Here is a 12,715-nt window from a genome sequence, read left to right on the forward strand (position 1 = left end):
TTAAGTCATATATGGTAAACCCTTGACCCACAGACCAAATGTGGCCCTGAAGGTTATCTGATGTGACTTGCCCCCCCCCCCCCCTAAAACCAAATTTTGTAAAAATGAACTAAGCAAAACATTTACAAATCGCTTACCGTGGCACAATTCCAGAGCATTTAAGTGGCCCATAGCACATTTTCAGATAACTGAGGTAGGCCTCAAAAAAAAAGATCACTTTCACATTCAAAGATCACCTAAATAACCCGCGACACAGTTACAGAACATGTAAACGATCCGTGGCACATTTGGAGATCCCTCGAGTGACATGTGGCACAGATTTAGAGCACTTAAGCGGCCCCCAGTGCGGATCTACATCACTCAAGTTACCCGCGGAACATTCACAGATTATTTAAGTGATCCGTGGCATAATTACGGTGCACTTGAGTGATGCGTGACACAGTTCCAGAGCACTTAAGCGGCGCGGACACATTTCCAGAGGACTTAAGCGGCCCGGAAACATTTCCAGAGCATTTGAAGGATCCGTGAAACATTTAGAAATCATTAAAGTGGCTCTGTAGGGGATGACTTACCAATAGTTAGAATGTTAGTTCGGGTGCCGAATAACTATCGAAAGGTTTTTTCCGTTTTTGGCGCACCGAATAAGATGCCATTAAGAATATTTCATATCTTCATAAAGGGTGGTCGATGACGTAAGCATCATCCAAACCCCCCTCCCTCCCCCTTGTCATCAAAAGTCAGCAACTCGGAAACCCCCTCCCCTCCATCGATGCTGACGTTATTCTTGAATGACCCCTCACGAGTTGTACGTAAATCATCATTACTTGTCTCATAATCACCATCATCATCTGTGTGAAGTCATCGATTGAGAAATTCCCGCTCACCGACAAACTAAAACGCAACGCGTTTAATCCTTTCCTATATACAGGCAAACGCATTTCAACGTTATTTCTCTGAAGGTCTAACATTATCCATTCTCCGAAATTTCATCTCTCATCAATAGATCATTATTTTCATTCCTCCCCCATCTTTAAAAATGATGACTAATATGTATTTAAATAATTTCCGTTCCCTCGAAACTCTACAGCTTTCTTATAGGAAAGAAGACAATGGCGTTGTCTGAAATCTTGAATACGCACGAAACCTTCGTACGCTACGCACGTGGTCAGTTTCTTTTTTGGAGAAAAAGAACAACAAGAAGAAGAGATAAGGTGTTGGGAGCAAAGAAAACGAAGTAGAAAAAGTGGGTTGGTCAGTTTTTCGGTGTCGTACGGAAAATGGCTCCCGTCCTTTATAAATGAAATGGCCCTCCGTACACTTCCCGCGATTTAGACCGACGCCAACAGCTGAGTGAGAAAGATCTTTCAACTTCACATCGTCGTCGTTGTGTGATCGATCGATCACATATTTTTTATCCGATTCGGTTTTCTTCCATGTGCAGCTCGAGATGATGGGGGTAAGTGATTGATCAATCCCTTTTTATCCCTTTGAGCGGCATCGACGAGATATCGCGCCTCCTTATAAAAGCCTCTTATTTCAGCATTTAGAAATTTTGTAAAGTTGGTTTCTCAGTGTAACACTTTTTTGTTTGGTGGAGGGAGCCCTTAGTTTACACCTGCTGAAAATGTGAAGAAAGCCTACTTCATTTAAAAAGATATGATATTTTGAATGGAATTAATTCCCCTTATGATTGTGAATTTTCATTAATTCTGAAATTATTTTTCATCAAATATGAATCTTCATTAATTCTGAAAATATTTCATTAATTAATTCTGAAAATATTTCATTAATTAATTCTGAAAATATTTCATTAATTAATTCTGAAAATATTTCATTAATTAATTCTGAAAATATTTAATTAATTCTGAAAATTTTTCATTAATTCCGAAAATATTTCGTTCATTAATTCTGAAAATACTTCTTCACTAATTCTGAAAATACTTCTTCACTAATTCTGAAAATATTTCATTAATTAATTCTGAATATATTTCATTAATTCTGAAAATTTTTCATTAATTCTGAAAATTTTTCATTAATTCTGAAAATTTTTCATTAATTCTGAAAATTTTTCATTAATTCTGAAAATTTTTCATTAATTCCGAAAATATTTCGTTCATTAATTCTGAAAATATTTCATTCATTAATTCTGAAAATACTTCTTCACTAATTCTGAAAATATTTCATTCATTAATTCAAATATTTCTTTAATTAATTCAAATATTTCTTTAATTAATTCAAATATTTCTTTAATTAATTCAAATATTTCTTTAATTAATTCTGAAAATATTTATCTCATTAATTCTAAATACATTTTTCATTAATTATGAAATTTCATGAATAGCGAAATACGTTTTTTCCCACCGATTCTAAAATTATTAGTAATTCCAAAACTACGTACTATTTCAATAATTGTAAAATTATTTCTCGATAATTCCGAAATTATCTCCCTCATTATTTCTAAAATGTTTTACTAAATAAATTTCAAAATTTTCTTTCACAAATTTAGAGAAATGCACTTTTTCTTAGTATAATAAATTCCGTAACCATGTAACCTTTTTCGTCGGCGGGCCCCACCAGAAAACTTCGAGGGCTACACGTGATGCTGGTGATTTCTGCTGTGCCGCTTAAAGTGTTGTATGGACTGTGTAATTTCTAATTGTTTTTTTCCCGTTGCCTCCTTGGTAGCTACCCGTAGGATCTCGAATTCTATCTGTACTTTCTAGCTCCCTTAATGCCACCCATCAGCCCCCACCATCCCCGAAGGGGCGATGTCGCCTCTTTTTTGGAATTTAGCTCATTTGACTTTAACCATTTCATCGCCCCTCTGTCAGGGGTCTTCAACATGTGTGCTCGTTGGTCACGTGTGGCCCTCGAAGTTTCTGCTTTGTCCGGCCGACGAAAAGACTTACGTGGTTACGAAATTTATGCATAAGAAATTACTTATATTAAAAAGGTATTTCTGAATTGGTGAAAGAAAATTTTGAATTTAATTTTTCGTAAAACATTTTAGAGTTAATGAGAGAAATAATTTCGGAATTACTGAGAAATAATCTGAAAAAAATTCAAAGTCAATGAAAATTCATATTTGGCGAAAAACCGTTTCAGAATTTTTAATGAAAATTTATATTAGATGAAAAATGATTTCAGAATTGATAAAAATTCGTATTTTTCATCAAAATCAATAAAAAATCATATTTTATCAATCAATGAAAATTCATATTTGACGAAAAATAATTTCATAATTATTAATGAAAATTTATATTAGATGAAAAAATTATTTCAGAATTAATGAAAATTCATTTCTGATCAAAATTAATGAAATTCATATTTGGTAAAAAAATAATTTAGGAATTAATAAACATTCGTATTTGATCAGAATTAATGGAAATTTCATTTACATTAAATATTATGATAATTATTACACATGACCATAATTTTATACAGTATTTGTCATGTTTGAATACTTTTTTTCGTGAAATACACTTTAATTTAGTCTGTTGAAATTTTTTTAGAAATTTGAGCAATAATCATAATTTTTTATGACCATTTATCCATGTCCCGTATTTTTCCATGTTTAGGATTCCCATTCACCCTATTTTGCCCGATGTAATATGGTCACACCCTCTTTTATCGCTGTCTTTACCCTTCAACGACCCAGACGTTAAATGGCATTAAATTTTCAAATTCATAATGAGAAATATTAAAAATTGTATTTTTTTAGGAAAATAAATGAAACGTTAACTTCTCCCGGGCTTCACGGCTACCAAAGACCCCCAGCAGTCCCCCCCCCCTCCCGTTTTGGTGGGACCTGCTGAAAATTTTTTGGCTCATTCCACTAAGAAATTTATCATGTTTTGATGATCAAATTTTCCTGGGAGATAGAAACACGCAAATTATGATTTCCATATAAGGATCGTTTATACGTAGAAGAATAGTACAGCATAACAAATCTAATGGTTCTGTCCACTAGAATACGGGACATGAGGTAACTATGAGGCATTTAACTTATACCAGGGATGCTCAATATTTTGGAGAGTGTGGGTCATTTCATTGGTTCGAAAACGTGTCGCGGGAACTTGAATTATCTTGAAATATGCCTCGAGCTACTCAGGTGATCTGAAAGCGTACCGCGGGCCACTTAAGTCTACTGGGAATGGGCTGGCAGGGCTCTAAAACGGGAGTCCGGAACAAATCTCATTGCTTTTTGTTGTTGTTTTTACACTTTAAATCCGCTATATAGGAGGCTCAGTCACCCGAGTGGCGCAATTGTAACATTCTCGTCTTCCCCTATGAAGGTTGCCGTCAAGGTCCAACGGTTCGAATCACCGATTGATAACACCTTCATTTCCCACCCAACTCCACCGGCTGGAAATTGCCCTATGGCGATAAATGGCCGGAGTTGGTGTGTGGTAATGTAGTATTTAGGAGGCTTGATAACTATATGAGTAGAAATATGTAACTGAAGCAGTATATATATTATCAAGCTGGTGAATACATCTCAGCAGTTGCGAACGGTATTTTCCTTCCACCACTTTAATTATGCATCGGCCAAACGGTTGCAAAACAGACGTGCTGTTAGGAGACATGTATTCGATGTGAATCCATTCTAATTTTGAAAGTTCAATGTGGGCCGTGCAATTGGCGATAAGCAGGATCTCTTTCCGTTTTCCGCTTCATTTTCTCATAAAACTTTACTAGCCCCTCAAAAAATTCTTGTAGTCATCCAAGCCCTTCGACTTGGTTTGTAATTGCAAGGCAGTGATTCCACGTTCTTCAGGCACCGTGGTTTCACATATATTCCCAATCACTATAACTTTTCTTTTTTTCGGTTCCGTTCATGTTGCAGCAAAGCAGTTAAGGGTCACTCGGAGTTTTTGCCACCAAAAGCATTTGTCTTTTTTAAATGTCAAAATTTTGTTAGGTAACAGTTGGAAAAGGATCATATGATTTTATCACTTTCGCTATTTTTCTCTCTCTCTCTCTCTCTCTCACCAGCTTTCCATTCATTCACATTTTCCACATCAACTGAATTTGTTTCCCCGAAAATCTGTTTTGCTCCCACACCATACCCGTTCTTCGAAACGATTCAGCCAGCCGACGCTTGCTTGAAAGTTCACGCATCCAAAAGCACGTACGAATCCCAAAACCTTTTCTCCTATGAGTGAACCGGTAACTGGCACATTTCGGGAACGAATGTCCTGAAACCAGGTAATGACAGCTGCATCTACATCTTGTAAATTCGAAAGTTAGATCTTTTCCCTAGGAGATCCAATAACCACTGTTTAAATTTGCAATACCGATTTCATTCGGTATTTTTAAAAACGTTCAAAAAGTAGATGGAGATTGACTCTTTTGTTTTTCGGACACTTGTTTTTTCGAGTTCTTTATAACGGATTTTTTCATTTCGTTATACCGGCATTGCACAATACATTGTTGCTATGTAAATTGATTTGAAGGATCGGAAAAGTTTTCGTTACAACGAGATTTTCGCTATAACGGTATTCATTATAACAAGATCCGACTGTATAAGAAAAACATTCTTCGAACTGGAATTTTTACAGCCATCTATCAAATAAAAATGTTATAACTCTTCGATTGGAAATTGTGACTGGTTTTTGGTTTACCCAACGCATGACAACAAAGCAATACGATATAATATTGATAAAAATTTTAAAAACAACAATATTTTCAAAATCATCAAAATTGCTTCGGAATTTTAACGATTGATTTTTGTGTACAGTAAAATAAATTGAGTTAAACTCGCAAGTAAATATTTGTAAGGTTACAACCAGTAAAAAATTAGCGTTGTCTCAACCAATGCGAGGCGTTGCCCGACAGACTTTCTTCACAGCAGAAGCTAGTAATGTGATGCAAGAACGTGGTATCATTTTAGCAGACGTAAAATTAAATTTAAAAAGTTCTAAGAACCATATAAACTTGAAATCCCGATTTTGACAACCTTTATTCAACTCATACAAGCACTCACTTTTACACACATGCTACTCTTGTCTTTCTCTTTACACGGGCCCCCAGCCCTTACGGTAACTGATGGCCTGCTTTAAGGGCCAGGCTAAACCGTTAAACTTCTGGTTCTTGTATCTTTAGCAAATTAGGGGTTAACGGCGAGCTTGGAAATCTTGGTACGAAACGACATTCAGCCGAGAGAAACGCACTTGTCCGAGTTTTCAATCCTGTTTGAACATCGGGATTTTCTGATAAAACGTCCATTACACTTAAATTTCTTATAAAATCGCTTTCTTTCCTGACGCCATCTATATCAACACAAACTATAAGTTAATCTTCTTCACTAAGCTCGTTTCCAGTAATTCGGCCGGACACCCTGGCTTACTGTATCTATCTATAAAATAACACAAACAGGAATATGATTTAATCTGAAAAAATTTGTAAAGCTTACTAATATTATTTTACGCTACACAAATAACTACAGAAATAACAATGTTAACATTTCGAAGAAAACTCGAAAGAGTTGATATTATTGCTTATATAATATTATTTAATATCATGTAATATTGATTTTTTTTTCCATGCGGCGCATTAACCAAAAAAACCGGTCGCTAATTTTAATCGCAGAATTATAAGATATTGGGTGGTCGTTATATCAAAAGGAAAACGTAGGATAGTCGTTATGCGAAAACATTTTAGACGTCTCACCGATCATTGTAATGGAATTTTCATGCTAACGTGGGTTCGTTGTTATAAGCGTCGACTATATAAATGTTTGAGTCTGAGTATGACTGAGAATGCTTCCGTGTACACAAAAAGATTTCCCTAAATTGTATGAGGTAGCATGTTACTTTGCCGTTCCGCACAGATATTGAAATTCTGTGAGCAGTTCTGTGCAATTGCGGATCCTTGGTACCACCGAAATAAAAATTTTCATTCAGCTCAACGGGATATTTTAAGCTCGCAGGGTAATGTTTATAGTATTTTTTTTAATGTTTTATAGATGGCAACCATATGACAACCATATTTTTATGGGCATCTTTTTATCAGCCACCTCGTTGGGCATTTTGCCTGTTGTGGCGTTGTATTTGTATTTGTATTTGTATAACAGTTGTTCCAGCGTATGTGCCAGTGTTGTCAAACGGGTGTTCTGAGGGAGATTATATAAACAGTACTCTAGCTCAAAAGTAATGAAAATCTATGCTTGAATGGGAAATAGCAGGAATATTTTTTTTTTAGATCATGTGATATCGATTACGATGGTGATAAAATACATCGATTTTCATGGCGAATTTTTACATTAATGTGACTAAAATACGACTATCACTTTGTATATTATGGATGGTAATGTTTTGACATTTTTTTCTTCAGGTGATCCTCTTACTACTTGTTCCAGCCGCTCTGGCAGTTGCTCCGGCCGATCTTGGAAACGAAGATCTCAAGCCAGAAGCATCGCAGCAGCGTATCCACGACATCATCCGGCTCCACGAGGACTATAAATACGGACAGGGCAACGGCGAACCGCTGTATCACACCGACGGGGCCTACGTGACCAAAAGCAAGCGCCCGTCTTACCATCCAGTTGCCATAAAGTCTTACGCCGCTGAAAAGCCTTCTGGTTCTTACTACACGCTGTCTACATCGCCAAATTACCACAGCGCGGAATACCAGACGCTGAAACCAGTGAGTTCCAAGATATACAGTTACTATCCCAAGATGGACTCCGCCGAAGAGCACGGCAGCAAACATGCCATTGTGTACTATCCGGTGAAAGACCAGCAGTATCTGGATGAGCCAAAATACGAAAAATATCAGGCCTCGGCATACGACAACCATCAACCGCTGAGCCCAGTTGTCCACAAACACTCGCAGCCCAAGGATTACGTACTGGTTACGAAAACTCCTCATCCGGGATACTCACCACCCGTTCAGAAAGTGTATTTGACAGCTAATCACGGAGGATACACCGCGGCTCCTCACGGTGGATACTCCCCGGCTCCTCATGGAGGATATTCTCCGGCTCCTCATGGGGGATATTCACCGCCTGCCAAAGGATATTTGCCTGTTCCTAATAAAGGATATACACCGGCTCCGCATGGCGAGCAATATCACCAACAACAACCGGAAGAACATCACTATGATATTCCTGTCGACGGTCACGGCTCTTACGAAGACGTTCATCCTGCTGCCCCGAAATATAAAAACGACCCACCCGTGGAGCACCTGTACCCCGTTCATAGGCCCAAAGTCATCATATCTAAAGGTCCCATCCTCGACGACAAAAAAGAAATCTCGTCCTACGGTGATAACTCCCACAGTGCCAAAGACGCCGGTTACGCCGACTACGGACATTCTCACCACGGCGACAGCGGGGAGCAAAAACTCTCCAAGCACCACGAGCACGAGGACTACGAGCTAAAAGACCAGAAATCTCACTCTTCGCACGGCGGCGAGCACGGGGAGCATTCGAAATATCGAAACAAGGGTTTTTACGAGAGAGACAGGGGTTACCACTACGAAAAGGCTTACGCCTACGACAGGATACGGGCACACCACGACGTCGAGAAATCCAAGGACTCCCACGACGCTTTCAAGTCCGAGCATTCCAAGCACGACCACCACGAGAAGGCCAAAAAGGGAAGTCACACTCACAACCAGTACTTGAGGAAGGCCACCGACCATCATGGTGGATACGCGAAACACGGACATCACAAGGACCAGAACACACATCACAAGAATGGATATCATCTTCAGCAGGGTAAACAGCTCGTGGCGCATCCGACGGTGACGTTTCCGCATCATCATCAACACGCACCTTACAACCATCATCATTTCGTCAAACACCACTGAAATCGTCTGCGTAATAACTTTCAATCCAACCCGATCTGAATAATGTTGTAGATGCAGGGAGGTGCACAACCTTTTCAGTCCGCGGGCCAGATATGCGGTATTTCTGCCGCCGGAAATGTGTAGCTTTCGGGTGACCAAATGGCCCGTATTTTGCGGATGTTTCTGTACGTTTGGCCGTCCCATTTTTTTTTCGTAAAATGTCCCGTTTTTTACCTCACTTCCAACAAATCTTAGTTGAAATTTGAAATCAAGAATTGAGATTATTTTTATGCTTAAAAATCAAATGCAATTGGCAATTTTGCTTGCCTGTGACTATATATATTTTTTTTCTTTTGCTGTAATTGGGAACTCTTCTAGCTAGGCTTGCTTAATTTTTTTTGGCTGCAATTGGCGTGTAACAATATTTTGTCTGTGATTGACAATTTTTCTTGCCTTAAAAATTTTTGTGACTGTAATTAGCAACACTGCTTGCCTTTGAAAGTACTTTTGGCTATGATTGGGAAATTTGTTTGCCTTTGACAATTTTTTTTGGCTCCAATAAGCAACTTTACTTGAATTTTTTTTTCTTTTGCGATAATTGATGATTTCCCGTATTTTAATACAGAAAATATAGTCAGCCCAATCATCTATCATGTGGTGTATGTTTTGATACTTTCCATCGGAACACATTTAGCGGGCCGCATTTGGCCCACGCGCTGGAAGTTGTGCACTCCTGTTGTCGAGATTGTGGACAGAATGCCCACATTACGACCGCCATTTTATCTGCCAAAAAAAGAAAGACCTCGATGATGTGGTTCAACAGAGACGCCTGAAGACAGCTAGTGACCAGCCGACAAGATTGTGTCTTGTCCTCTCATCAAGTCGCTAACCATCGACTCTCATCCAACAACATGAAATATTATCAAGCTGCCAATATGTAATTAATAATTATGATGATGTTGTCCTTTGTACAGTTTTGTAAAAAGTAATATAATAAATCCTAATGCTATTTCCTACCTATGAAATTTTAGCAATGTGGTAAGAACACACTAATGCTCAAAAGTTAAGAACGAAATCAAAAATTCTTATATAAAAGGAAATTTTTTAATCCTTTTTCTTTTCTTGGAGTTTAGTCACATCATAGGGTGAAGCAAATGACACTCTGTGGTAAAATCACAAAGAAAATTCAAAATCGAATAACTGTCGTAGAAAAGAACAATCATATATTGGGCCACAAAAAAGTTCAATGGAGAAGGTCGGCCAATATATGATATGACCAGGGGCGGCTCGAGCTTACCAGCCGCCCGGGTACGAAGCTTCATATTCCGCCCCTAAAGGTGACCATGGGGAGAGTTAACAGGTTCCCAGTCTAGGGGAACTCGAGAATAAACCTGATTTTTATTCTTTTTTTTTTCAGAAAAAAACCGCACACCATTGTTGTACCGAAAATGTTTGCAACCATACGTTCCACTTTTAAAGTAGATTTTCTACTTTATGGTCCAGCATTATTTGATCGCTCTTAATGATGTCAGATAACTTAATCTCCCCAAAACAGCACTTATGATGCTTAATGTGATGTATAAAGAGGTTGATTTTTATTAAGAAATTCCATCCAAAGGTGTTTCTGGTGCTTCAGGGAAGGAACAAACGAGAAGCCGAATTTTTCCTTTGCCTTCATTTGACCCTTCCTGAAAAATAAAAAAAACCAGTGCGGGGTGAATTTCTCACCTAATCTGCCAAACGAAAGTAGGCGATAGACAAGCCCGTGTGTCGCATAAAGCATAAAAACAACTGTGTCCTACCGTTCCCACGTTATGGGGGAATAGAAAAAAAAAATTCATCAAGTCTAAAAAAAACCCGAATTTGTGAAGTTTCTCAAAGACCTACACACAAACTAATCACGTATTCGGAAATAGCAGGGAAAAATTGTATAAGGTCCACACAGTGCGGTAACGAGGCAGGTGCACGCGCACCTGGCCCGCTTGGAACGGCGGGAGGGACATAGAATTGCCCATTCTGGGCTCAAGAATGGGCCAGAAGGCGGCTTAAATGCTAATTCGTACACGGGAATGGGTAGTTATGACACTGTGGGTCTACATATATTCCATTTTTGTCATGATATATATATCTGAATTTGAGAGATTCTCGTGAGAGATTGGCGAATCGCAAAATCGAATTGCGTCACCGAAATCTGTAACCACCTATTCAGCAAACACCCTCCCAGCTACAATATTTCAAGCTAGCTGTTACCCGCGGCTTCGCTCGCGTGGATTTGGTAACCTGAAAATTGCTTGGCGATGATTTCTTCCTATAACATTTGAATCCTTCATGGCCCCCTTGGCTGTTGCATTTCCAGAAATCCCATCTTGGCGAGTCTCTATATTAAAAAATATTATACTGATGGAATTTTTCATATTTATAGCTTCCAGTGGTTTGGGCCCAGCGATGATTGCACCATGTAACTTTTGAGCCCGTCCCTATGTCACCCTTACAGTATGAATTTTTAAAAATCCATCGTTAGTGAGTTTTAACATTACAAAATAAACCTTCTAACCAAATTTCATATTTAAAGCTTCAGTGATTTCGGCTCCGCAAGTATTGTCCCATATAACCTTTGAGCCCTCTCATGACCATTTTACGGGTTGAATTTCGAAAACTCCTCCTCTTGTTGAGTCTTTACGTCATGAAATAAAGCTACTGACCACAGTTTATAAACATTGCTCCAGAGTGGTTGCCGCTCTTCATGATTTCTCTATATATAACTTCGAACCCCTTCATTACCCCCCTTTAGGGTCCAATTGTGGAAAACTCCTTATTAATGAGTCTTTGCGTCATGTAATAAAACTATTGGCCAAATTTCACAAATATTGCTCCAGTGGCTTCGACTCGGCATGATTTTTCTGTATAACCTTTGAACCCCCTTATGACTTCCTTAAGGAGAAACTGGAGAAACCGCGAGACACCCAGGCTCTGTCGCAAGAAGCAACGTAAGCACTTCGCCCCCCCCCCGGAGGGGGGGGAAAACAGGGCATCTCCGGTAAAACCAAAATTTATTGATACGTCAAAGATTACATATATTGCAAAGAAATCAAAAATTATGTAAATCGAAGAATCAAATTAATCAAGTTAAAGTCAAATTGCAACGGGCACGGATAATAAATAATCATGGAAAGTTGTATAAAAATCGTATCGCAAAAGGCGCAATCAGAAATTTGATTGATCAAGGATTGTATCAAATGACAAGAAGGGCAGAGCACCTCATTGCACTCCGGCAGTTCAATACAGTCAGTCTAATTTCTCCGAGACGTCATTAATTAGGTTTGGGATTCATCCTGCTCCTCGCTCGCAAACAGTGCCACCAGCGCACTGTCAGGGTGAAGACGCGGCGATCTCCTTAACGGCGCTGGTACCGGAGTTGCAGGAGCTGGAGGAAACGGATCCCTTATCTTCTCGGGATGTTCCTCAAGGAATTTCACCATTTTTCTTATCTTTTCCTTTGATTCCTCTCGACGTAGTATGCCAAGCATCCATGGTCTGTGTAGATGGGCAGTCGGCGAACGGAAGTGATAGGGTGTCGTTTCTGGACAGCATGTGGCGTAGTGCAGGGGCGTGCCAGGCTCAAGACAAGAGCATTTATCGCTGGCAATCACTTTAAAGCGATGTAAGGTTGCCGGGAAAGGCCCATGACCGGTGACAAATAAGATGAGCTCTCGTGACCAGCCCCTGCTCCTAGTATCTACTTTCTTCATAACTTCATGAGTTGATCTTCCTGACGCCTCCGGCATATCCCAATGCAATTGCCAATTTGCTATCATGTCCCTCCAGAGGAGTGATTTTGCGTGAGAAGCTGGATATAAGAGTTCGTCGTAAAAGACTCCGGTATTGGTCGCTTCTTTGGCCGCCGCATCCGCAAGCTCACATT

The 12,715-nt window shown here is 39.1% G+C and overlaps 1 protein-coding gene across 1 annotated transcript; it reads left to right on the forward strand.

Moving 5' to 3' along the window:
- The first annotated feature begins 1,238 nt into the window (after window positions 1-1,238).
- Window positions 1,239-9,814, forward strand: LOC149089304 (uncharacterized). The gene is made up of 2 exons (XM_089237739.1): window positions 1,239-1,456; window positions 7,336-9,814. Exons 1-2 carry the CDS (start codon window positions 1,448-1,450, stop codon window positions 8,812-8,814), a joined length of 1,488 nt encoding a protein of 495 aa, XP_089093865.1. The 5' UTR covers window positions 1,239-1,447; the 3' UTR covers window positions 8,815-9,814.
- The last annotated feature ends 2,901 nt before the right edge of the window (window positions 9,815-12,715 follow it).

This window comes from Pholcus phalangioides, unplaced genomic scaffold, assembly GCF_987345545.1.
Source record: "Pholcus phalangioides strain wild (caught in Gottingen) unplaced genomic scaffold, Ppha-v1.0 ptg000002l_1, whole genome shotgun sequence".
NCBI lineage: Eukaryota > Metazoa > Arthropoda > Arachnida > Araneae > Pholcidae > Pholcus > Pholcus phalangioides.